This window comes from Salmo salar, chromosome 04 (genome assembly GCF_965601325.2).
Source record: "Salmo salar chromosome 04, fSalSal1, whole genome shotgun sequence".
NCBI lineage: Eukaryota > Metazoa > Chordata > Actinopteri > Salmoniformes > Salmonidae > Salmo > Salmo salar.
The window spans coordinates 66,373,796-66,400,178 of NC_138294.1; the positions used below are offsets into that span (position 1 = coordinate 66,373,796).

The window sequence follows — 26,383 nt, forward strand, 5'->3', positions numbered from 1 at the left end:
TAACATTCATAGACATATTCCAGTCAATAGGGCAGAAAATGCGCCTCCAAAATATGTGTCCTAGGTTATGTACGACCGTGCCTCTTTGTCTATTGGTAGGCAATGCATGCCTTCCCCTAGAATTGGAGGAACACTTACGTGCTTGTAAAATGCATAATAGTATTCAATCAACATTTGTGATGTAGATCTTAGCCATACCTTTCTCTTTGACAAATGGATCTGTACCTTGTCTGACCCATAGAAATAGTGAATTCATTCTATTTCTATGGTCTGACCTTACACATGATAGGTGAGTCTGCATGATAGTGGTGTTACTATGGCAACATTACTCCAACTCTTATAGTACACCTCTTACCATGGCAACCATATATAGCACCTCATCAGGGCTCATTACACTATTTGATAGTGACTTATTTTACTGTATCTCTGATGTGCGTCATCTACATGGCTGTATGTGTATTTCTAGATCTAATAAATTCAATATAAATAATTCTCTCTTCCCCCTCAGGTCCAGTTGGAGCGGATCAGACAGGCTGACTCTTTAGACCGTATCCGAGCCATCCTCAACGACACCAACTTGACTGACATCAGCCAGCTCCCAGAGACATGATACCCTTGACTGAAACGCCATTCTCCCTCCTGCCCCTCATTTCCCGCTATCTCACTGGCCTAATGACATTCTCCCACCTTTCCAGGCCACTCCCCCACTTCTACCACCCAATGGAAGGGCTCCGGAGGGATAAGAGGGGTGTGGGTGTTTTTAAATGAAGTCTAAATCAAAGATGGAGGACAAAAATCTATCATTACAGGAGAAAATACCATTTCTGTATAGGATTTGAAGCACACAAGGCAGGAGTGAAGGTGAACACTACTACTAAGAGGTTGTAAATAACTAAATGACTGTTTCCTGCAGAGTGGCAATTCTTGTATCTTTCCTGTGGTTCTACTGTAGACATTGGACTGGCCATATTAGCCCAACCAAAGGAGGAGTTTGTAGTCTTCTTCTAAGGCACTTTCATCTACAACTTCTCTTTCAGGTAATGGGAACAAATGGATCCATACAATTTCTGCAAGTGGTTAATAAAATGTTTTCGCTCCCACTTAGTTTCTTACTTAGTCTTGCCCCCTTATGTTTACTGTTAATCTCCTTTTTTCGCTCCATGCAAGGGTTTTTCTGTATTTTTACTATTTTTCTACATTGTAGAATAATAGTGAAGACCTAAATTTTTTGATTGACTGACCTTCATGTCTTAAAGTAATGATGGACTGTCATTTCTCTTTGCTTATTTGAGCTGTTCTTGCCAAAATATGGACTTGGTCTTTTTCCAAATAGGGCCATCTTCTGTATACCTCCCCTACCTTGTCACAACACAACTGATTGTCTCAAACACATTAAGGAAAGAAAGAAATTCCACAAATGAACATTTAACAAGGGAAAGGGGGATACCTAGTCGGTTGTACAACTGAAGGCACATCTGTTAATTGAAAGGCATTCCAGGTGACCTATCTCAATGGAATGGATAATCCATAGAACTAACTAATTGACTAAATCTTCTGAAGGGTGGATTTTTCATGGTCTGGGATCACCGTTGACAATATTCCTTTGATTACATTTTCAGTGTGTCATGCCTGAATGTTAATGGTAACTCATTGATGAAAAGATTTTCTGGCTTTTGTCCCTCTTTTGCTGAGAAAATGCACTCTTGTCTCTACGTATTTCATATTTCACTCGTATAGTTTTGTTTCTGGCTGCACCACAAATACTCTTGAAATGAAGGGGCTTTGACCAGGATATGTCATTTGTAAAGTCTGTCCACATTGAACACTACCTGATTCATCAACACTGTCCCTAGTCTCATGGAGTTTCTGGCACAACTTCTTGAGCACATTCTGAAGTTGCTTAAAGGCCCAGTGCTGTCAAATGTGATTTCTACCCTGTTTTTATGTCATATTGTACAGCAGCTGATGAAACTAACACTGAAAAGTGTTATTTCCTGATAGTGCTGGTTGAAAATACAATCTACACAGGACCTTCTAATCAGCAGGTTTGCATGGGTGGGGGTTTTGGCTTTCCGTAGTGACATCAGCATGTTAAATTGGTCAATAAGAAAGAGTTGCAAACCTCTGTCAATTACAGCTGGTATTCAGTTTCCCCCTCCCCACTCAGACCACTGCCAGACAATCCTAACCAAATTCTTGCTTGAGTTTTTTTCCTAAGTCATTTTTACCAATTTTAATGGAAATCTATTATAGTAAGCTACCTTATTGTTACCCAGAAATGATTTGATATTAATATAAAAATGGTTCATTTGAGCCTTTTTAAGTGTAAGTGTCATGTCTCATTGGAAATGATGAATAGTGTGAAATCTGACTCGTGGTCAGGTTTTACTAGGTTTACATGGAACTGTTTGAGTACTCCTCCTGTTAAATTAGATCCGGTATTCTTTTTCTGTGTTGGTTTCATGTCCCTTTTTCTTGGACAGAACTGTCAAATCATCCTGACAGATAATCACTGAACCCTAAGTGGGCACTAGGAGATGGAATTATTGGATCAGAATGAATATGGTTTTGGCAATGAAGGCTATGATCATTACTAATAGCAAGAGCTGTACAAAAGGTCTCTAGCATCAGAAAAGTTCACCAATATAATAACACACATTTTCGATATGGTTTGTCAATCAAGCAATCCCATCAGGCAGTTCACTCGAAAGAGAATGGTTGGCAGTGGGGAGAAACTTTCCACATTTGAATAATCTACTTAATACAGACTTTTAGAAACACGTAATGCACTGAAGTATTTGCATTTTAATTTCTCTAAAGGAATGAACCTCGAGGCAAGGATTTTAAATGGTGGTAGTGATGGACTTAACAGTTTGGATTTAATTGTGTGGTGGGTAAAATGCGTTTTCATTCATTGGCTGAGGTGACCGGTGCATACAGCACTTAGGGTTGCTCTATGGAAAATAGACATGACCGCATGATTTATTGCTTTTAACTGTTGTAAAACAATCATCCTTATAGGAAAATGTTTCCTTAACACTGAACATAATATGACGATGTGATTTTTAAGGAGACATTGATTGAGATCATTGAATCTTTGACTTGCATGTACTACATCTGTATCAATTGGATACATCTGTAAATGTCTTGAGTTTATCAGAATCTTGCTATGTTTTGAGAGGATATGAGTAAGGAAGCCAGATGAACTTGCACTGAAAGAAATTAATGTTTATTGCTTGTAAAATGATTGATTCTGTGTAATATTGTGAATTCACTTTAGACCTGGGTTCAAATACATGTGTATTTTAAGTATCAAAGCTCTATCATTATAGTGATAATCACTAGTCACTACGACATGTTCACAGTACACCATTAATTTAGAAGGAGTTGAATATCTGTCTATTTCAAATTGAATTTGTAACAGTCGGCATTAACAAGGCTTTTTGGTTCTATCATTTCATTAGAATAACTTGTCTACCTTTCCCTTGAATAGTGCTGTTGTGTGTAATTGTCTTAAGGTCCTCAAACAACCCCTTTTTATTTGGGCTTTGCATAGACATAATTCTTGCCCTCCTACATTTACTGAAATTCCAATGAAAAATGACAGTGGCTTTCATTTAAGACATTTTAATTTAGGATTTCACTGTGGCGTAATGTTTTCTGCAGAACAGTCATTCTGATAATGGTGGGAGGAATCTTTGCAAAATTTTTATTTTTGCATGCTTTGACTCTTCTGCTAGGGCCTCTTGCAAATGTATATACAGTACTGTGTACATTTCTGTATATATCTAATAAACCAAATTGTACTTTATGGAATGTGTGACTGTCTCTCAAACACAATGGGCAATCCTGTAAAAGGCTCTTAGTAGAATCCATAAAACACACATTGGACACCACCGCCTGTAAATTCCAGATACTTAGTGACTAAAATAAAATGGGAAATGCATCTTGTTCAGAAAGCGTGTCCAACCGAGGATTGAAGATGTTTGCTATGGAAAACTATTACTTGCAATAAGTGAATTTACCTTTTTTATAAACATTTCCCAACTTTTATTGCCTAGGTACCTGACTGTCAAGATTTAATTTAGTTAATTCTCAGATGGGATTACATATTTTCAGCATGCTTTCTGGTTTTTGTTTAAGTCGACACCGAAGCACTTTCTCCAACCTGAATTACCACTACCAGAAAAAAACCAGCTCCAATGACTAATTTCCCTGATTTTGGCAATGAAGCCATTTACCTACTTCCCCAGTCTGAACAGGAACAGCTGGCATGCTAACCTGTCGATGTCATTGCGCTAACGTTAATTAGCATTGGCTCGTGAAACTACCTCAAACTTTCTTCATACTGGACGCAGAGACAATGGTATCCACGATGGTATTGTTGCAAAAATACCCCAAAATATTTTAATTGTGTACCCCCAGTTTTAAAAGATTGAGTAGAGTTTGCTACAGTTGATGTAGACTCAGGCCATACAAACGCTTCACACCGCGTGGCCGCTGCCACTCTAACCTGGTGGTCCCAGCGCGCACGACCCACGTGGAGTTCCAGGTCTCCGGCAGCCTCTGGAACTGCCGGTCTGCAGCCAACAAGGCTGAGTTCATCTCAGCCTATGCTACCCTCCAGTCCCTAGACTTCCTGGCGCTGACGGAAACATGGATTACCACAGATAACACTGCTACTCCTACTGCTCTCTCTTCGTCTGCCCACGTGTTCTCGCATACCCCTAGAGCATCGAGCCAGCGGGGTGGTGGCACTGGAATCCTCATCTCTCCCAAGTGGACATTCTCTCTTTCTCCCCTGACCCATCTGTCTATCTCCTCATTTGAATTCCATGCTGTCACAGTTACCAGCCCTTTCAAGCTTAACATCCTTATCATTTATCGCCCTCCAGGTTCCCTTGGAGAGTTCATCAATGAGCTTGACGCCTTGATAAGTTCCTTTCCTGAGGATGGCTCACCTCTCACAGTTCTGGGTGACTTTAACCTCCCCACGTCTACCTTTGACTCATTCCTCTCTGCCTCCTTCTTTCCACTCCTCTCCTCTTTTGACCTCACCCTCTCACCTTCCCCCCCTACTCACAAGGCAGGCAATACGCTTGACCTCATCTTTACTAGATGCTGTTCTTCCACTAATCTCATTGCAACTCCCCTCCAAATCTCCGACCACTACCTTGTATCCTTTTCCCTCTTGCTCTCATCCAACACTTCTCACTCTGCCCCTACTCGGATGGTATTGCGCCGTCCCAACCTTCGCTCTCTCTCTCCCGCTACTCTCTCCTCTTCCATCCTATCATCTCTTCCCTCTGCTCAAACCTTCTCCAACCTATCTCCTGATTCTGCCTCCTCAACCCTCCTCTCCTCCCTTTCTGCATCCTTTGATTTTCTCTGTCCCCTATCCTCCAGGCCGGCTCGGTCCTCCCCTCCTGCTCCGTGGCTCGACGACTCACTACGAGCTCACAGAACAAGGCTCCGGGCAGCCGAGCGGAAATGGAGGAAAACTCGCCTCCCTGCGGACCTGGCATCCTTTCACTCACTCCTCTCTACATTCTCCTCTTCTGTCTCTGCTGCTAAAGCCACTTTCTACCACTCTAAATTCCAAGCATCTGCCTCTAACCCTAGGAAGCTCTTTGCTACCTTCTCCTCCCTCCTGAATCCTCCTCCCCTCCTCCCTCTCTGCGGATGACTTCGTCAACCATTTTGAAAAGAAGGTTGACGATATCCGATCCTCGTTTGCTAAGTCAAACGACACCGCTGGTCCTGCTCACACTGCCCTACCCTGTGCTTTGACCTCTTTCTCCCCTCTCTCTCCAGATGAAATCTCGCGTCTTGTGACGCCCGGCCGCCCAACAACCTGCCCACTTGACCCTATCCCCTCCTCTCTTCTCCAGACCATTTCCGGAGACCTTCTCCCCTTCCTCACCTCGCTCATCAACTCATCCTTGACCGCTGGCTACGTCCCTTCCGTCTTCAAGAGAGCGAGAGTTGCACCCCTTCTGAAAAAACCTACACTCGATCCCTCCGATGTCAACAACTACAGACCAGTATCCCTTCTTTCTTTTCTCTCCAAAACTCTTGAACGTGCCGTCCTTGGCCAGCTCTCCTGCTATCTCTCTCAGAATGACCTTCTTGATCCTAATCAGTCAGGTTTCAAGACTGGGCATTCAACTGAGACTGCTCTTCTCTGTGTCACGGAGGCTCTCCGCACTGCTAAAGCTAACTCTCTCTCCTCTGCTCTCATCCTTCTAGACCTATCTGCTGCCTTTGATACTGTGAACCATCAGATCCTCCTCTCCACCCTCTCCGAGTTGGGCATCTCCGGCGCGGCCCACGCTTGGATTGCGTCCTACCTGACAGGTCGCTCCTACCAGGTGGCGTGGCGAGAATCTGTCTCCGCACCATGCGCTCTCACCACTGGTGTCCCCCAGGGCTCAGTTCTAGGCCCTCTCCTATTCTCGCTATACACCAAGTCACTTGGCTCTGTCATATCCTCACATGGTCTCTCCTATCATTGCTATGCAGACGACACACAATTAATCTTCTCCTTTCCCCCTTCTGATAACCAGGCGGCGAATCGCATCTCTGCATGTCTGTCAGACATATCAGTGTGGATGACGGATCACCAGCTCAAGCTGAACCTCGGCAAGACGGAGCTGCTCTTCCTCCCGGGGAAGGACTGCCCGTTCCATGATCTCGCCATCACGGTTGACAACTCCCTTGTGTCCTCCTCCCAGAGTGCTAAGAACCTTGGCGTGATCCTGGACAACACCCTGTCGTTCTCCACTAACATCAAGGCGGTGACCCGATCCTGTAGGTTCATGCTCTACAACATTCGCAGAGTACGACCCTGCCTCACACAGGAAGCGGCGCAGGTCCTAATCCAGGCACTTGTCATCTCCCGTCTGGATTACTGCAACTCGCTGTTGGCTGGGCTCCCTGCCTGTGCCATTAAACCCCTACAACTCATCCAGAACGCCGCAGCCCGTCTGGTGTTCAACCTTCCCAAGTTCTCTCACGTCACCCCGTTCCTCCGCTCTCTCCACTGGCTTCCAGTTGAAGCTCGCATCCGCTACAAGACCATGGTGATTGCATACGGAGCTGTGAAGGGAACGGCACCTCCATACCTTCAGGCTCTGATCAGGCCCTACACCCAAACAAGGGCACTGCGTTCATCCACCACTGGCCTGCTGGCCCCCCTACCTCTGAGGAAGCACAGTTCCTGCTCAGCCCAGTCAAAACTGTTCGCTGCTCTGGCACCCCAATGGTGGAACAAGCTCCCTCACGACGCCAGGACAGCGGAGTCAATCACCACCTTCCGGAGACACCTGAAACCCCACCTCTTTAAGGAATACCTAGGATAGGATAAAGTAATCCTTCTAACCCCCCCCCCCCCCCCTTAAAAGATTTAGATGCACTATTGTAAAGTGGTTGTTCCACTGGATATCATAAGGTGAATGCACCATTTTGTAAGTTGCTCTGGATAAGAGCGTCTGCTAAATGACGTAAATGTAGACTCAATGCATCAAAGAATGTATGGAGATTAAAAACTGCTGTCACACTTGAACCATGAGACCAACTCCCCTCCAAGGTGACAGCCCTGTAAATCATAGACAGGAGCAAGTCATGCAATATGAGAAACTGCGGTAAGTGCCTAATGGCGAAGCTGAAGATAAGATCCCCACCCAGACCAGTATGTGTTCATGCGGAGTTAAAATAAACACATTTGAAAAATGGGTAGTTCTGTACATGCATTACTTTTATTCTCCAGATACCATTAATGTATATTTGTCTGTGTATAAAACCTTGTGTAGACTCACGTATACAACATTTTCCCATTTCAATGACTGGTTCCAAAAATCTGACATTATGGCTGACAATGCCTTATGAGTCAATGAGTTGACATGTCATGAGACAGACTATTTTAGCAAGCTTTGACTAAGTATTAACAATAGTGCTTCATTATTATTTTGGTTGTTTGGAAAGCAGTGGGATAGCTGTATATGAAGGATGGCTCCCTTAACGCTCTCAGAAACTGAAATGGTTCTTGATGTCCTTGATCTGTTTCATAATTTCTCCTATGTGCTCTCCCCTGGAAGAGAGAGGGAAACAACACTGCTAGATCATATTAAACAAGACAGAGGGCCAACATTAAACAGTAGGGACAACGTAAAAAATTTGGGACCATCTCCAAACAAAACGGGTCAATGGGTATCATACAGCCAGCAGGCTGGCATAACACCCAGGGAAGAGCTGCTCATACTCACTGTTCTTTTATAACCTCCTGGACACACTTCCTCTGGTGCGCGTTGAGGGCGACAGTAGCCCTGGCTGGAGACACCCCTTTGTCCATCTGTTTCTTCTGGTACTCCTTCTTCATATTTACCTGGGAGAAGATAAGACACTAGCCCAGTTATTACTGTGAACCAGTACGAGGCTCCATGAGGATGACAGAGACCAAGAGGGCAGCTCACCTGTTTGATGCCGTTGCCCAGGTGACGCAGTTGGTCGTTGATAGTCTGGAGCTCTTTCTTCATGTCTTTCTCACTGTCAGACAGAACGGGGAGCTGACTGCGCAGACTGCCCAGAACCTGCTTCACCCTGGAATAGTTGATGTAATAGAAGCTCTGAAGCAGATAGCTTTTTTTGTTGAGAGAGTTAGTCAGTTCTTATGTTGCTTGGGTGTCTGACTGTTTTGAAGACTTTAAAAACAAAATGTATGAACAAATATAGACTTCTGAAACAAGCCATGAAGATTAGATTAGATTTGAAAGAGGAGCGTAGAGTGACGGGTGTAGCTAGCTACCTGTTCATGGTGGCCTCCTGGCGATACTTGGCATCCTCGTACTTATCAGCCAGACGCTCTGCAGACTCTCGCAGGCTTTTCCTATTGATAGAAAAATAAATACAAGATAAAGAATAGCTCCAAAGTATATGAAATGCATGGTAAAGCTCATGAAGCCTCAGTACTTCCATCACTGTAATTCAAAGAGTTCTGTTTGGCCTCTAATTGCATTATCAACCCCAGACTGCCGGTCAAACCAAATCAGTCACATCACATTCAATTACATATGAATGTGACCTCATTGAATAATCATATTATATGTACACTGGGAGGAAACAGGATAATAAATACACATGAGCACATTTCTACCACTGCTGATAACTGATGCACTGTAAGACGCATTGTCTCAAGCCTTTTTCACATCTGCAGCTACCGCTACCTATTCTTCATGCAATACATGTCCCTGTCTTTCACTTTACCTCATTCTGTAAGTAGAAAAAGCATAGCATAAGTGAAATGCATTAGTATTACAATGTTTCATCATTATTTTAAGTGCTTTCATTGTTATAGCACAATTCTGAGTTGCTGTAAGCCTTGGGAGTGCATAGCTATGGGCATCAAGCACAAAGTTTATTGGGAAACTATTTACCTCTCCTCTCTGCACAGGGCCAGGTCCTCAAGCTGCTTGTTCTTCTGTCCTGTCAGCAGTTTCACCCTGAAGAAGAAAAACCAATCAACAACATGCTTCCTGACATGGCTGTGTCCAATTACCCATACTTGAGTTCTAAATAGTACGCTTTTTGGGTATGCCCGAAAATAGGATGTTTTATAGTATGTGAAATTTTGAACGCTTTAAATGTCAGGATGTCATACTCAGCATCAAGTAGAATTCACTGAACACATTGAGGAAGAGAATAGTCTTTTCACATTCACGTGTGTTTGACACAGCTGATAATTAGGCATTTGAGTCATTTAGCAGACACTCTTATCCAGAGCGACTTACAGTAGTGAATGCATACATTTCATGCATTTTTTTTTGTACTGGCCCCCCGTGGGAATCAAACCCACAACCCTGGCGTTGCACACACCATGCTGGCGTTGCAAACACCATGCTCTACCAACTGAGCCACAGGGAAGACATAGAATAGGGGAAGTGCTCTACAAAAATGTACGATTGGCGGGGAACAAACACGATTGCAATTTAGATGACGCCTTCTCAGTATGGATGAGTAAGTAGTATGTTGATATGTGTTGCTTACTGCATACGTTTTTACACAAAGTACGTTATAAATAGTATGTAATAATATTAGTACACAGTATTGAGTTTTAGTAAAAAGTAAGCAAGACAGATTTTGACCACGCCTGTGTGTGTGTGTGTCAGAACTACAACTACAAGTGATCATGTGTGTTGTTGATTAAATATGTGTGTATTTATCTGTTAATGAGTGACATTTACCTTCTCTGCATCTCCTCACGGGCCATATCCTGTTTGAGGATGTACTCCTCTCTGAACACCTGGGTGGCTCTGCTCAGCAGCTGGAGACACTCTGGAGGAGGGGACGATGTGTCCTTGTCCCCTGCCCTAAAAGCACAGGACAACATGACTGAGACCACACAATAAACCAAGAATAATAGTGGTCTTTTTGTTTATAGCAGAAGCTGGGCATTCTGTAAAGTTTGATCTAACCGTTATCAAGCCAGTTCATTGAGAATATATTGTCATTCCAACAGCCACAAGGGAGGATACTACATGTCAAAATGGCTCAGCATGATGCCAAAGCATGTTGCTATGGAGTCAAAATAAGCATCTGTACAAATCCAAGATCATCCTACAGGGGTGTTTTCACTGTACTGTGGTGAGTGTGTTACCTCAGCATGAGAGGATTGGTGGAGCTTCGGGCTAGGATGTTTCGAATGTGCTGCTCAAAGTAGTTGTTGTGCAATCCACGCAGAGGAGAGCTAGCTGAGCCTACCCCTGGGTAGGAACACAGCAGGGGAGGAGTGGGAGGCCGGATGGAACTCCTAGGACACACATAGACATGCACCATCAGCCTGTGACACACTTTCCTATCTATATATTTTTTTATGTTTGGACTGATAATGCTCCCTGCATAGGGTTGCACATTTTGTGGAATAGTCAGAGGTGGAAACTTTCTGTGGGAATTAACGGGAATATATGATAAATGAATATTAATACCATTTAAACGTAGATGTTTTTTGCATTGGATATATTTACCATATCATATGGAAACAGAAACAAACCTTTTACCTTATCATAAGTAGACATAATTACAAATTATTAAATCCTTCCAATAGAAAAAAAAAAAAGATTTAGTTATGAATTGAACTTTAATTAAATGAGTTGACTCTTCACATGGGATGATTTCACTGAACAACAAAAGGGAATATTGAATGAACCATCGCATCTCCGAAAAAACATTTTTAACATACATCTGTAAAATTATAGTCTAGAAACTAAAGCTTTGGTTGTCTTCCTCTCAGGCTTCAACGTCTTCTCCCTGGACCTACTCAATGTCCACCTCTTGAACATCAGACTCTGAGGCCTCATCTTCACTGTCACTTTCCAACCTTGTTGAGGATGGCTCGTGGTCAGGCTCAAAAAGCCTTAAATTTGCCCGGATGGCCACCGATTTTTCAACCCTTGGTCAGTTGCGTGCTTTTGTGCGTGTGTTTACAAACAAGGACTAGTTGTGCTCTGAGGCGGTTGATGTTGCTGGGATTTGGAGGATGATGGAGGCAACAGAGGAAAGAGCCTCAGATCCACTAAGTCCCTTCCACCAGGTGGCTGATGAGATATGTTGGCACAACTGCCATATTGCATTTCCATCCCAAAGCCCTTACTTGGAAGTGTACTTCGCCAGACTGCCAAGAACCTTGCCCTCATCCAGGCCAAGGTGGCGAGACACGGTAGTAATAACACCATAGGCCTTGTTGATTTCTGCAACAGACAGGATGCTCTTGCCAGCATACTTGGGGTCCAACATGTACGTTGCGGCGTGTATGGGCTTCAGGCAGAAGTCTTCACGCTTTTTGATGCATTTCAGAACTGCAGTTTCCTCTGCTTGGAGCAACAGTGAAGTGGGCAGGGCAGTACGGATTTCTTCTCTGTCATCTGCAAGCAGAGTCTGAACATCAGACAGGATGGCATTGTCTCCCTCAATCCGTGCAATGGCTACTGCTATAGGTTTCAGGAGTTTCAGGCTGCTTACCACTCTCTCCCAAAATACATCATCCAGGAGGATCCTCTTGATGGGGCTGTCCATATCGGCAGACTGTAATATGGTCATTTCTTGGAGACTCCTTCCCCTCCAGGAGACTGTCAAACATGATGACAACACCACCCCAACGGGTGTTGCTGGGCAGCTTCAATGTGGTGCTCTTATTCTTCTCACTTTGCTTGGTGAGGTAGATTCCTGCTATACCTTGATGACCCTTCACATACCTAACCATTTCCTTGGCTCTCTTGTAGAGTATATCCATTGTTTTCAGTGCCATGATGTCCTTGAGGAGCAGATTCAATGCATGAGCAGCACAGCCAATGGGTGTGATGTGAGGGTAGGACTCCTCCACTTTAGATCAAGCAGCCTTCATGTTCGCAGCATTGTCTGTCACCAGTGCAAATACCTTCTGTGGTCCAAGGTCATTGATGACTGCCTTCAGCTCATCTGCAATGTAGAGACCGGTGTGTCTGTGCTCTTGTAGAATACTGGTTGAGGGGTGGAGATGATGTAGTTAATTATTCCTTGCCCACAAACATTCGACCACCCATCAGAGATGCTTGCAATACAGTCTGCTTTCTCTATGAATTGCTTGACCTTCACTTGAACTCTGCATCCAGCAAATGAGTAGATAAAGCATGCTGGTTGGAGGGGTGTATGCTGGGCGAAGAACATTCAGAAATCTTTTCCAATACACATTGCCTGTGAACATCAGAGGTGAACCAGCTGCATACACAGCTCGAGCAAGACATTCATCCGCATTTCTCTGACTACGTTCCTCCATTGAGTCAAAAACACTTCTGATTCCAGGAGGACCATGAGCTGTTGCTATTGATAAGGTGTCCGATTCATCATTTTCACCTTGAATAGAAGTAGAGGGACTTTTGTCAGAGGTTGCTTGTTGTGAGCGCTGGGGGAGCTTTATGCACTTGGCCAGATGATTCTGCATCTTTGTTGCATTCTTCACATATGATTTGGCACAGTATTTGCAAATGTACACAGCTTTTCCTTCTACATTAGCTGCAGTGAAATGTCTCCACACATCAGATAGTGCACGTGGCATTTTCCTGTAAAGATTAGAAAACAATGAGTAAAAAAACAACAAATACAATTCCATGTACAGATAAATAGTTAAGCAGTTAGATTAAACAACTCTTTTGTAAGATAAATGTTTTTAAATTAAACATGTATGGAAACAGGTGAATTAACACTCCTCAGTTAGCAGGCTCAAGCAAGCTAAAACCACATGGTAGCAAAAACTAACTAGCAGAAATTGTTGAGTAAAAATTATTTAAACACACTTTGCTGTAGGCTACTACTTACTAGTTAACTAAAAAACTTTGTATGTCATATAAAATATAGTCACCCCACCCAGTATTGTAATCAAAACTTCCCAGAAAGCATGTAGTCCTTGGCTCAGACAGTGTAGTAGTGTGGGCTCAATAACATCTCATTAGTGTGCAAGATCTTGAGAATCAGCTGTACATGGGATAGAAGAGTGCACTGTACATGTGATGGAAGAATGCACTGTACATGCAGAGGGTTGCAATTCCATTGAATTGGGGATAGTTTAACCAAAATATGACACAAGACCTAGAATTGCCTTATGTGTATCCCACAAAAAAGGTTCACTGTTATAAGCTAACTTTTTTGATGAATTTAAGCAAACATTCCAGGCTTAACTTCCCATGGAAAACTTCTGGAAATTTAGCGGAAAGTTCCCAACCCTTTGCAACCCTACTCCTATATAATGAAATAAAAAAATAATAGTCCATTATCATTCCAGAATTGACAATCAAAAATGAAATTGACCAAAACACTTGAGTCCATACTGAACCGTACAGGAGAGGCAGTAGTAGACACTCGTAGGTGCTGGTAATGCAGATCATGGTGGCACCCAAAGACAGGTCAGACACAATCCAGAAGCCCCGTACTGGAGCTGACAAACTGTGGCCAAAGAGCGAGAGAGAGATGTTTTTTTAAATGTATTTTTAAATACACGAGCAAACAACATTTACTGCCACGTTGACAATCTATGACAACAGTCCCAAGTTGGTACTTATGACTAAGGGCTGCCAATTACAATCTCAATCTATTCAATGTCATCATATTAATATCTGGTGCCTTGATAGTTGTAGTGCTACCTGCTACTAAGAGGCCTGGTACAGAGGATGTGCTCTACGATGCAGCGGTGTTCAGCAGCCAGCTCCTGAAGACTATCCTTGTCCTCCTCATCTGTGGAGAGAGCATTATGGCACATCAGGCAAATTAATTCACTAACATGCACTAACCGCCTCCGATTTATGTGGTAAACAACGCAATTGAATTGACACCCCATCTGGACATGAAGGCCTCACCTGACTGGAGGAACTTGTGCAGTTTGTTGAACCAAGTGAGGCCTACACTGTGCACTCCTGCCTCATGCGTGCAGTGGTATCTGTGCTGGCACAGGGGGTCTGCAATAGGGCATAAAGCAAGTTTCAATGAAACATAAGGAACACCACAGAAGAAAACAAATCACATTCAAAGTACATTTGACAAACATGATGATGGGGTGTGGACTTTGAGACATCAAGACCTGGTGAGAAGCATCAATGGATCCCATTTTAGCATTCAACTATACCAACCAATCAGCATGACTCACTCACCTCTGTGCAGTATGATTGGGCAGGTGAAGTCAGACTCCACAAACTCCTCCTCCCCAGCGGCCAGTTTGAGGGTAAGCTCCAGCTCTACACACTCAAACACATAGAGAGAGGGCACCGCCTCCGAGCCCCGCATCCACTTCTCCACTGCCTGTCAATCACACACAGAGAAGAAAATTCCTCCATGGACATTGCGTGAGGTGAAATGTTCAGAATTGTACAGATATATGTAATGAATAGAGCCAACACGATTCCCTGTTCTACTAGATAGACAATCATATCTGTTTATCACAAAACATTTCTATCTAAATATTCTGTAACGTTGCACAGTCTAGTACAGAACTTACTCCTGTCTCCTCCTCTGCTTCCAGCACCACGCAGTGATACAGTGTGCCCGTTTCTGTGGCGATGACCAGGATGTTGGGCACGCAGGGCAGGCAGAGCACGGCACAGGCGTCGTAACCATAGTTATCCTCTGCCGCGGGGTACATGAGTAAGGGCCCACTGGGCTTACTGAGGCTACCCGAACTGAAAGACAGAAAAATAGGGTCTAGGAATGAGATTCGAATGAGATTCCTATTATGGATATTTTATTACATTTTCCTCAAACAGTAGCATAATATACTGAACAAAAATATAAACGCAACATATAAAATCTCCCATCCGCACAAAAGGCGTTTTTCTCGAATGAACACAAATGTGTTTACATCCCTGTTAGTAAGCATTTCTCCTTTGCCAAAATAATCCCTCCACCTGACAGGTGTGGCATATCAAGAAACTGATTAAACAGCATGATCATTACACAGTTGCACCTTGTGCTGGGGACAATAAAAGGCCACTAAAATGTGCAGTTTTGTCACAACACAATGCTACAGATGTCTCAAGTTGAGGGAGTGTGCAATTGGCGTGCTCACTGCAGGAATGTCCACCAGAGCTGTTGCCAGAGAATTTAATCTAAATTTCTCTACCATAAGCCGCCTCCAACTTCGTTTTAGAGAATTTGGCAGTACGTCCAAACGGCCTCACAACCGCAGACCACGTGTAACCACGCCAGCCCAGGACCTCCACATCTGGCTTCTTCACCTGCCGGATCGTCGGGGAACAGCCACCTGGACAGCTGATGAAACTGAGGACTATTTTTGTCTGTAATAAAGCCCTTTTGTGAGGAAAAACTAATACTGATTGGCTGAGCCTGGCTCCCAAGTGGGTGGGCCTATGCCTTCCCAGGCCCAACCATGGCTGCGCCCCTGCCCAGTCATGTTGAAATCCATAGAATAGGGCCTAATTCATTTACTTAAATTGACTGATTTCCATATATGAACTGTAATTCAGTAAAATCGTTGAAATTGTTGCATGTTGCGTTTATATTTTTGTTCAGTATATATTTATAAGGTCGACTGAATAAGCCTCACCGTGTTTTATTCATTGGAATTCAATCAGACCAAGCAAGAGAACACAACTAACTGGAAGCCGACTCTGGCTTTCCCAACCTCATACAAATCTTGGTCGACCGAGTCATCTGTTCTTTCGACCAACTGATTGTTCTAAATTTTAAAACGTGCATATCTCCATACATACAGTGCATTCGGAAAGTATTCAGACCTCTTGACTTTTTCCACATTTTGTTACTTTACAGCCTTACTCTAAAACATTTTTTTTTTTATCAATTTATACACAATACCCAACGTTATTGGGTATTATTTACATAAGTATTCAGACCCTTTGCTATGAGACTCGAAATTGAGCTCAGGTGCATCCTGTTTCCATTGATCATTCTTGATGTTTCTACAACTTGATTGGAGTCCACCTGTGGTCAATTCAATTGAATGGACATGATTTGGAAAGGCACACACCTGTCTATATAAGGTCCCACAGTTGACAGCACGTCAGAACAAAAAACAAGCCATAATGTCAAAGGAATTGTCCGTAGAGCTCCAAGACAGGATTGTGTCGAGGCACAGATCTGGGGAAGGGTACCAAAAAATGTCTGCATCATTGAAGGTCCCCAAGAACACAGCCTCCATAATTTTTAAATGGAAGAAGTTTGGAACCACCAAGACTCTTCCTAGAGCTTGGGAGGAGAAGGGCCTTGGGGGGAGCAGGGCTTAGGTCAGGGAGGTGACCAAGAACCCAATGGTCACTCTGACAGAGCTCCAGAGTTCCTCTATGGAGATGGGAGAACCATCCAGAAGGACAACCTTCTCTGTAGCACTCCACCAATCAGGCCTTTATGGTAGAGTGACCAGACGGAAGCCACTCCTCAGTAAAAGGCACATGACAGCCCGCTTGGAGTTTGCCAAAAGGCACCTAAAGGACTCTCAGACCATGAGAAACAAGACTCTCTGGTCTGATGAAACCAAGATTGAACTCTTTGGCCTGAATGTCAAGCGTCACATCTGGAGGAAACCTGGCACCATCCCTACGGTGAAGCACTGTGGTGGCAGCATCATGCTGTGGGGATGTTTTTCCAAACGGCAGGGACTGGGAGACTAGTCAGGTATGAGGAAAAAAACGGAGCAAAGTACAGAGAGATCTTTGACGAAAACCTGCTCCAGAGTGCTCAGGACCTCAGACTGAGGTGAAAGTTCACCTTCCAACAGGACAACAACCCTAAGCACACAGCTAAGACAACGCAGGAGTGACTTCGGGACAAGTCTCTGAATGTCCTTGAGTGGCCCAGCCAGATCCCGGTCTTGAACCCTAACGAATATCTCTGAGAGACCTGCAAATAGATGTGCAGCAACGCTCCCCATCCAACCTGACAGAGCTTGAGAGGATCTGCAGAGAAGAATGGGAGAAACTCCCCAAATATAGGGGTGCCACGCTTGTAGCGTGATACCCAAGACTCGAGACTGTAATCACTGCTAAAGGGGCTTCAACAAAGTACTGAGTAAAGGGTCTGAATACTTATGTAAATGTGATAGTTTATTTTATACAAATGTCACAAAATTCTTAACCAGTTTTTGCTTTGTTATTATGGGGTATTGTGTAGATTGATGAGGGTAAAAAAGTAAATAATAATAATTTTATCCATTTTAGAATAAGGCTTTAACGTAACAAAATGTGGAAATAGTCAAGGGATCTGAGTACTTTCCGAATGCACTGTATGTATTTTAATAAAATCAACTATATGCACTGAGATTGTTTGATGCTTTAAGAGCACTGTTTGATGAAATAATTAAGAGACAATAACTCAAGATGGAGCCAAAGATCAAGATAACCAGAAGAAAAGAAAAGTGTTCCCGACCCCCCTCCTCCCGCTGCTGCTGGCCTCGCAGATTCTGTCCTTATGCTCCTGAAGTTGCCGGTAATAGGCTACAAAAGGGGTCAGCAACTTTTTTCATGTGGAGTGCCAATTTACAATTCATCTTACCATTTCTACCGAATGACTTCGTATCTCAAAATCAATGTCATGTGGTTAATATAAATTATATCTAAATGATACAAATCTAAAAGTTTTAAATTAATCTAATGCAGGAGCGCCTGCCTCTGCCAAATGGACACATTGTCCATACACCGTTGCTGCTTTTTGACTGCAAAGCCAGTTTTACACTAGTGCACACACCCTTATGTTAAACTAGAGAATGTGTTTCCATTGCTAGGGCTGACAGTGAGAACTTGTGAAGAGCAGAATCAACAACCTCTGTGTAATCAAAACAGATGCTCTGTGAGAAGGTGCTAAAATTCACAGTTAGCCTTTGTTATGTAAATATAGGATAAAAAGTACTAGTGCCCTGCCTTTGGCCCCAAGTGAGGGCAGGTCCGTCGAAGCCATGGCCCAGTGAGACACGGGTACCGACAGACCCATGTAGATGGAAACTGAAAAGTCTGAGCCTTTAGGGTAAAACACTGGGGTAAATCCTGTATGGAAATGCGTGACGTGAGCTATTGGCAGCTAAAGAACTTAGCACAGAATGCAGAGATAGGCCTATATACCAATGCAAGTAGGCCTAACTTCCATTGCTAACTAGATAAAAAATAGCCTACATAAAGCCAACAAATAAAAACATTGCAGGTAGAAAATATCCGGATAAAAAATAAATATCCTATAAAACACATTGTCTATGCATGGCAGTTTGTTCATGTTCTTTCAATCACATTCCTCTGTACGTCAACTGGTCTCTCAGAGTTTCCCAGCTCAGGACAGACACACCTGTATGTGCACACAGTATAAGAATAAATCAGGTATTTAATGACGTTTGCACTGGATCAGAGCATGACATTTTTCTGTTTCACACCGAGGCTAGGTGGTTATCGAAAGGGAGAGAGCTGGAAAGATTTTTCAAATACACAAAAAGTAATTCTCAATGGATGTAAAAACAGACTTTGTTTACATGCCGTTTGAGGAGGAAGAAAAAATGTATTTGAGAAGCTCCACAGCTCATTAGTGGTGGTGAGATAAGACAATCAGATATACTATCAGCCATCCCCAAATGTGCACATTTATACATTTGCGCACAGGCCAGGTAGCCTAGACCTACTTCTATACATAATCACCAGTAGTCCATTTTCATTAATCCCCATAATTTCTAATCTACAATGTTTGTTTGGATTCTGTTAATGCATTCAATATATTATTAATGCAGTCGTTTAATGTTCTCATTGTCGGAGTGGACACATTTGCAGATCTCATAACCTATGCTACACTTGCGAGAAACAAGTTTTGGTTTATTTCATTCTATTTACGGGTTTTGTCAATTTATTCATTGTCTTTTGTTTGGAGCGCTCCTGTCAATGTTGAGTAAGGACGTGTTTTATCCTTAGTAAGGACGTGTTTTACCTTTACTCAACACTGACAGGATCGTGCCAAACAAAATAATGAATAAATTGACAAAACTCGTGAACGGAATTAAATAAACCCAAACTTGTTTCTCACAAGTGTAGCATAGGTTGTGCACTCTGCAAACGAGAGAACAGTAAACGACTGTAATAATAACATATTGAATGCATTAACAAAATCCAAACAAACACTGTAGATTAGAAATTATGAGGATTAACGGAAAATGTACTACTGGTGATATATGTAATGGGGAATTGCTAGACTAACAATCAAAGGTCAAACAATTCACACAATGAAGCTATGAAACACCGAATGCGCACGAATTGGCGGGAGAAAGCTCATTCTGGAAAGAGACGCGCTTGGCAGCCTTCAAGTTCGGAACTCAGGTAATTGTGAATCAAGACACTGCCTCTAAGCCCCTTACCTGTGTGCGAGGCTAGTGTAGCTGAGATAGGTCTCTCCATTCTCATAGAGTATGTAGAGAGGGTACACCAGCACATCCTCCTTAGACCGCTGGCCTGTGAGCTGTCGAGGGGCACTTGCCACTGGTCCAAAGTCGAACGCAACAGCAATCTCCCCCAGAGAGGCTGCATAGGAGCGCCTGAGAAAGAGAATTGAGCGACAGATCTCATTAGTAAGCCAGATAGCACGGTGTAGGTCAATTATATTTTGATTTGGTCAATTCAGAGGATGAAATAACTCACCCCCGAGTGTGTACACTGCTGTCCTCCTCTGATTGGGACACTGATAGCGCTCTAGCTGGAGTCTGAGGCTCTTTCAACCCATAGAACCTATACACACCAATACAATGTCAATGCAGTGCAGTTGTATGGCCAATACAGTATAAAACTACGAATAGCCACATAAATCACTCGTAGGAGCTGGTGGTGCAGATCACAGTAGGGCACAATAGCTAACGAACCCATTGATTGATGAGACAAAAATATATCAGTGCTTTATAAATGGCGTGGTGCATGTTCACCTGATGGTGTTGTCAGAGGTCAGCAGCACTAGGTGGGGCTCCTCCGTCTCACTGGGGAACCAGGCAGCCTGCCGCAGGGTCACTGAGGCTGAACTGGTAAAGAATCGCTCAGCTACAGGAATAGTCCTGGTAGAGGGTAAACCACATTTCACTCAGCAGAGAATCCTTTATTAATCTACCCCATGGAATAGAGTCAACACAGGATTTAGAGTGGTGTAAGAATGTTTATTTGATATGAACCAAAATATGGGATTTTCTTTGAACTCAAGACAATAAGTGTGGGATGGGGATACTTCCTTACAGTAGGCTATATGGGCCACTTAGTTCCAGCCCATGGCACGATTCTGTTCTAGTTTATTTTTCTCTATGATACAGGTGCTTCCTAACTGTTCAAGTAGGGACCCTGCAGAGTGCTCTTCAGATCCCTAAAGGGTCCAAGATATAAAAATAAAAAAATGCTTTGTTGGAGTCAGATAGTTATTTATGATAGAAATGGGAATTGGGATAATGTTTCATACTCACTTGCAGTTAACTTCGCTCCGTCCTCCTTCAAACTCTGACCTCTTGCCCCACCGCTGTGGTAATTCTAGAACAGTGGCACCCCGTTGTCCAATGAGTGCGACATGGTACTGTGTTGGGCTCAGCAACACCTGGCATACTTCGAACCGTGGTGGATTGATGCACAACAGAGTCTGAGAAAACAAATGAAAAAAATATATACACTGATTACAAAACATGACAGACTGACCAGGTGAAAGCTATGATCCCTTATTGATGTCACCTGTTAAATCCACTTCAAATCAGTGTAGATGAAGGGGAGGAGACAGGTTAAACAAAGGTTTTTAAAGTCTTGAGACATGGATTGTGTATATGTGCCATTTAGAGGGTGAATGGGCAAGACAAAATATTTAAGTGCCTTTGAACAAGGTATGGTAGTAGGTGCCAGGCGCACCAGTTTGAGTGTGTTAAGAACTGCAACACTGCTGGGTTTTTCCTGCTCAACAGTTTCCCGTGTGTATCAAGAATGGTCCACCACCCAAAGGACATCCAGCCAACTTCACAACTGTGGGAAGCACTGGAGTCAACATGGGCCAGCATCCCCGAGGAACGCTTTCGACACCTTGTAGAGCCCATGCCCCGACGAATTGAAGCTGTTCTGAGGGCAAAAAGGCGGTGCAATTCAATGTTGGAAAGGTGTTCCTAATGTTTTGTACACTCAGTGTAGATGCTAACATTGATTAGGAGTTGATTAAGTCAGTGGCCTTGTCCAGAAACAATCCCTAGCCCCTTAGAGATTTGAGAGGATTTCATTAGGTTTAGGCAATATGATAGCTCCACCTTGGCCAAGCTAGGTGGAATATTTGCCATATTGCCTACACCTATCCAATCCTCTCAGATCTCCAAAAGTGCTAAGGGGTAGTATATAGAGGTAATGTGTTTTTCTGGACAAGGCCCGAACCAGTATCTGGACAGACGAGGAGATGATAAATATGTCTCCTCTCTAGCCCAGTTAGCTACCATTAATTTACCCATTAGACAGCTCTGCAAGTGTTATGTCAAAATACTGTATGTTCATTACTCACCAAATATGGAGTTTACTGCTGTCACGCCCGGTATGTACTTCCAAAAAAGGTACATATTTTTTTTTATATGAGCAACTGAAAAAATGTATAATTCATTGCTGTCACACACAGGTCAGCTGATCCAGCAAAGGTTGCAGTATCCTGAAAGATTATTATTATTTATTTATTTAACTAGACAAATCAGTTAAGAACAATTTCTTAATTACAATGATGGTTTACCAGGGAACAGTGGGTTAACTGCCTTGTTCAGGGGCAGAACGGCCTTGTAAGCTCGGGGATTCGATCCAGCAACCTTTCGGTTACTGGCCCAACGCTCTAACCGCTAGGCTACCTGCCGCCCCATTTTATCACCTACAACAGTGTAGAGGTCGACCGATTATGATTTTTCAGCGCCGATACCGATTATTGGAGGTCCAAAAACGCCGCTACCGATTAATCGGCCGTTTTTTAAAATGTATTTGTAATAATGACAATTACAACAATACTGAATGAACACTTATTTTAACTTAATATAATACATCAATAAAATCAATTTAGCCTCAAATAAATAATGAAACATGTTCAATTTGGTTTAAATAATGCCAAAACAAAGTGTTGGAGAAGAAAGTAAAAGTGCAATATGTGCCATGTAAAAAAGCTAACGTTTAAGTTCCTTGCTCAGAACATATGAAAGCAGGTGGTTCCTTTTAACATGAGTCTTCAATATTCCCAGGTAAGAAGTTTTAGGTTGTAGTTATTATAGGAATATTTCTCTCTATATGATTTGTATTTCATATACCTTTGACTATTGGATGTTCTTATAGGCACTTTAGTATTGCCAGTGTAACAGTATAGCTTCCGTCCCTCTCCTCGCTCCTACCTGGGCTCGAACCAGGAACACATCGACAACAGCCACCCTCGAAGCAGCGTTACCCATGTAGAGTAAGGGGAACAACTACTCCAAGTCTCAGAGCGAGTGACGTTTGAAACGCTATTAGCGCGCACCCGCTAACTAGCTAGCCATTTCACATCAGTTACACCAGCCTAATCTTGGGAGTTGACAGGCTTGAAGTCATAAACAGCGCAATGCATTGCGAAAAGCTGCTGGCAAAACGCACGAAAGTGCTGTTTGAATGAATGCTTACGAGCCTGCTGGTGCCTACCACCGCTCAGTCAGACTGCTCTATCAAATCATAGACTTAATTATAATATAATAAACACACAGAAATACGAGCCTTAGGTCATTAATATGGTAGAATCCGGAAACTATCATCTCGAAAACAAAACGTTTTTTTCTTTCAGCGAAATACGGAACCGGTCCGTATTTTATCTAACGGGTGGCATCCCTAAGTCTAAATATTCCTGTTACATTGCACAACCTTCAATGGTATGTCATAATTACGTAAAATTCTGGCAAATTAGTTCGCAACGAGCCAGGCAATGAGCGCAAGAGCAGTGACACAATTTCATGTTAGCAGGCAATATCAACTAAATATGCAGGTTTAAAAACATATACTTGTGTATTGATTTTAAAGAAAGGCATTGATGTTTATGGTTAGGTACATTGGTGCAACGACAGTGCTTTTTTCGCAAATGCGCTTGTTAAATCATCACCCGTTTGTCGAAGTAGGCTGTGATTCGATGAGAAATTAACAGGCACCGCATCGATTATATGCAACGCAGGACACGTTTGATAAACTAGTAATATCATCAACCATGTGTAGTTAACTAGTGATTATGTTAAGATTGATAGTTTTTTATAAGATAAGTTTAATGCTAGCTAGCACCTTACCTTGGCTTCTTGCTGCCCTCGCGTAACAGGTAGTCAGCCTGCCATGCAGGCTCCTTGTGGAGTGCAATGTAAGTAAGGCAGGTGGTTAGAGCGTTGGACTAGTAACCAGAAGGTTGCAAAAACGAATCCCCGAATCCCCCCTGAACAAGGCAGTTAACCCCCGTTCCTAGGCCGTCATTGAAAACAAGAATGTGTTCTTAATCTGACTTGCCTAGTTAAATAAAGGTGTATAAAAAAGATCCAAAAAATAAAAAATCGGCAAATCGGTGGCCAAAAATACCGATTACCGATTGTTATGAAAACTTGAAATCGGCCCTAATTAATCGGCCATTCCGATTAATCGGTCGACCTCTACAACAGTGTATGAATGTCATATCAACCTGTTGTTTCACATGCGCTACACGGAATGCAATAATATTTAAATTAAGTACACAATATAGGGTATGTTTTTAGTGATCTTTCCGAAGAGGTGGATTTTGCACATGTGCACTTGGTCAAAAACAACACATAGCCTAGATACATTATTTTGGTTGCTTGTAAATTTTTATTTAGACCTTTTTTTGGGAGTTCACACCGGGCGTGATGGCAGTAAATGACGATAGTTGCTAAATCTTGGCCTCCACTCCAAAAAATATTATTCAGGGTAAACTGAAATGACTAAAACCAGATATAAAGTATGTATGTAGAAAATATAATGGAGCTATTCATTTTTTCAATAAGATCATCTTTGAGAACTAACAACCTCCAGAATGAAAACTACAGTCCAAAAATGTCTAGGCATGGGGCCCCCATTGATTTTGCTATGTTTGAGTCACTCAGATAGCATAAGAACATGCATAAGCCATGGCAAAATGTGTAGAATTGCAGGAAATTAGCTTTAAAGTCACTGTCCAGTGTTCCAGATTCCTATGAAATATGACCTATAATTACTTATGAATGAAATGTTCCCTTCCAATTATTTTTATTAAGTATGTTATAACTTCTTTGGGATCGGTGTCCCATCCACGGGACGGTTGAGCTAACGTAGGCTAATGTGGTTAGCATGAGGTTGTAAGTAACAAGAAAATCTCCCAGGACATAGACATATCTGATATTGGCAGAAAGCTTAAATTCTTGTTAATCTAATTGCACTGTCCAATTTACAGTAGCTATTACAGTGAAATAATACCATGCTATTGTCTGAGGAGAGTGCACAATTTTGAACATGAAAAGTTATTAATAAACAAATTAGGCACATTTTGGCAGTCTTGATACATCATTTTGAACAGAAATGCAATGGTTCATTGGATCAGTATAAACTTTACACACACACTGCTGCCATCTAGTGGCCAAAATCTAAATTGCACCTTGGCTGGAATAATACATTATGGCCTTTCTCTTGCATTTCAAAGACGATGGTACAAAAAAAATACAAAAGAACGGTTGGTTTTGTCTTTGTATTATCTTTTACCAGATCTATTGTGTTATATTCTCCAACATTCCTTTCACATTTCCACAAACTTCAAAGTGTTTCCTTTCACATGGTACCAAGAATATGCTTGCTTCAGGGCATGAGCTACAGGCAGTTAGATTTGAGTGTCATTTTAGACGAAAATTGGAAGGAAAAAAAGGGGCAGATCCTTAAAGCAGCTTTCTGTGTTGGAATGGAGTGGGCGTACCCCAACAACCGAACGGTGTGGGTGCAAAAATATGAATATGAGTAGACCACTGATTAGCCAGTTCGTCCTCTTTTAGACCGCTTATAGTTTGAGGTGGAGTTTAAGTCGTTTTTCCCTATTTATGCTTTGGCCACAAATACGAGTACAGGACGAGTCAACAACATTATTTGGGTAGGAGTTAACAGAATATGAACTTTCAAAAGTTAGATTTTCACTGGACAGTGACTTAAAAAAAAATATCTCTCATCTCTATGACAAAATGTGTAGAATTGCAATTCTTAACTCATTTTGCTAACTTTGCCACCGCTGCTGGAAAAAAATTATAGGAAACATTGAGTTCAGACAACGCCAACGTGAAAGTGATTGCATATTGTGCCAGGAATTAATGGGAGTGGCAACTGACTGTAATTACACTGCAGAGACTATTCTATCTAATATAATTCGTTTAAAAAAACTTAGCAGAAAGTAGCTCGCTAGATGAACAACCAACCTTTAAACAAGTTATCTAGTAATTTACTCACCTGGTATTTCACACTCTCAAAGCTGTCCTCTGAATTGAGCTGCCTCAGATTTGTCGTGTAAAAAACACTGTCTGCGTCATCCCACAAGAATATGTCACCATTGAGGCAAAATGTAAGACTCTTTACAGTTCTGCAATTCGCTTTGGGTTCCAAATCAAGTTCCTCTCGTAATTTATAAAAAATATCATGACTTGGTAGCTCGCTTCGCCATCGCTCTCCAGCAAACGCCGCCATTTTTCCTATCGTCTGAAAATTACGATTTTAGAATCCTACCAATGAAAACGAGCTTCAGGATTCATACAACTCTATAATCCAATCAGATCCAGAGGCAAAGCTGAATATGTAAAAAATGGGAATTGAGTTTTTACAACCACTGATATTGAAACGAAAGTTACCTCAAGAGTTGATACATAGTAACAACA

The 26,383-nt window shown here is 42.4% G+C and overlaps 2 protein-coding genes across 3 annotated transcripts in view; one reads left to right on the plus strand and one right to left on the minus strand.

Annotated features, from left to right (window-relative positions):
- Nucleotides 1-3,811, plus strand: part of LOC106603450 (rab GTPase-binding effector protein 1) — a 40,578-nt gene extending 36,767 nt beyond the window's left edge. The window contains exon 19 of the mRNA XM_014197153.3: nt 509-3,811. Within this exon, the coding sequence (XP_014052628.3) occupies nt 509-610 (102 nt within the window). The 3' untranslated portion in view covers nt 611-3,811. The remainder of the gene's footprint in view (nt 1-508) is intronic.
- A 3,924-nt stretch (nt 3,812-7,735) lies between these two features.
- On the minus strand, nt 7,736-26,237 carry LOC106603451 (nucleoporin 88). 2 transcript variants are annotated; one of them, XM_014197157.3, is made up of 17 exons: nt 25,962-26,237; nt 20,951-21,120; nt 20,429-20,554; nt 20,151-20,237; nt 19,871-20,047; nt 15,014-15,194; nt 14,670-14,817; nt 14,379-14,477; nt 14,166-14,256; nt 13,864-13,968; nt 10,652-10,804; nt 10,239-10,364; nt 9,432-9,497; nt 8,804-8,884; nt 8,472-8,598; nt 8,265-8,383; nt 7,736-8,089 (listed from the first exon to the last, which is right to left on the minus strand). In XM_014197157.3, the coding sequence occupies exons 1-17, from the start codon at nt 26,193-26,195 to the stop codon at nt 8,026-8,028; spliced, it is 2,154 nt and encodes a 717-aa protein (XP_014052632.3). In that variant the 5' UTR covers nt 26,196-26,237; the 3' UTR covers nt 7,736-8,025. The 2 variants fall into 2 exon arrangements, with proteins under 2 accessions (XP_014052632.3, XP_082830748.1); XM_082974622.1 differs by lacking the exons at nt 7,736-8,089; nt 8,265-8,383; nt 8,472-8,598; ... (2 more) ...; nt 10,239-10,364; nt 10,652-10,804 and adding an exon at nt 11,113-13,088.
- Nucleotides 26,238-26,383: the final 146 nt, after the last annotated feature.

Excerpts from the sequence above, each read along its gene's own strand:
- LOC106603451 (XM_014197157.3), bottom strand. The coding sequence starts at position 26,195 with ATGGCGGCGTTTGCTGGAGAGCGATGGCGAAGCGAGCTACCAAGTCAT. Across the intron at positions 14,818-15,013 it reads AAGCAGAGGAGGAGACAGGA|GCAGTGGAGAAGTGGATGCG; the intron begins GTAAGTTCTGTA and ends TGTGATTGACAG. Across the intron at positions 14,257-14,378 it reads GCACAAGTTCCTCCAGTCAG|ATGAGGAGGACAAGGATAGT; the intron begins GTGAGGCCTTCA and ends CTCTCTCCACAG.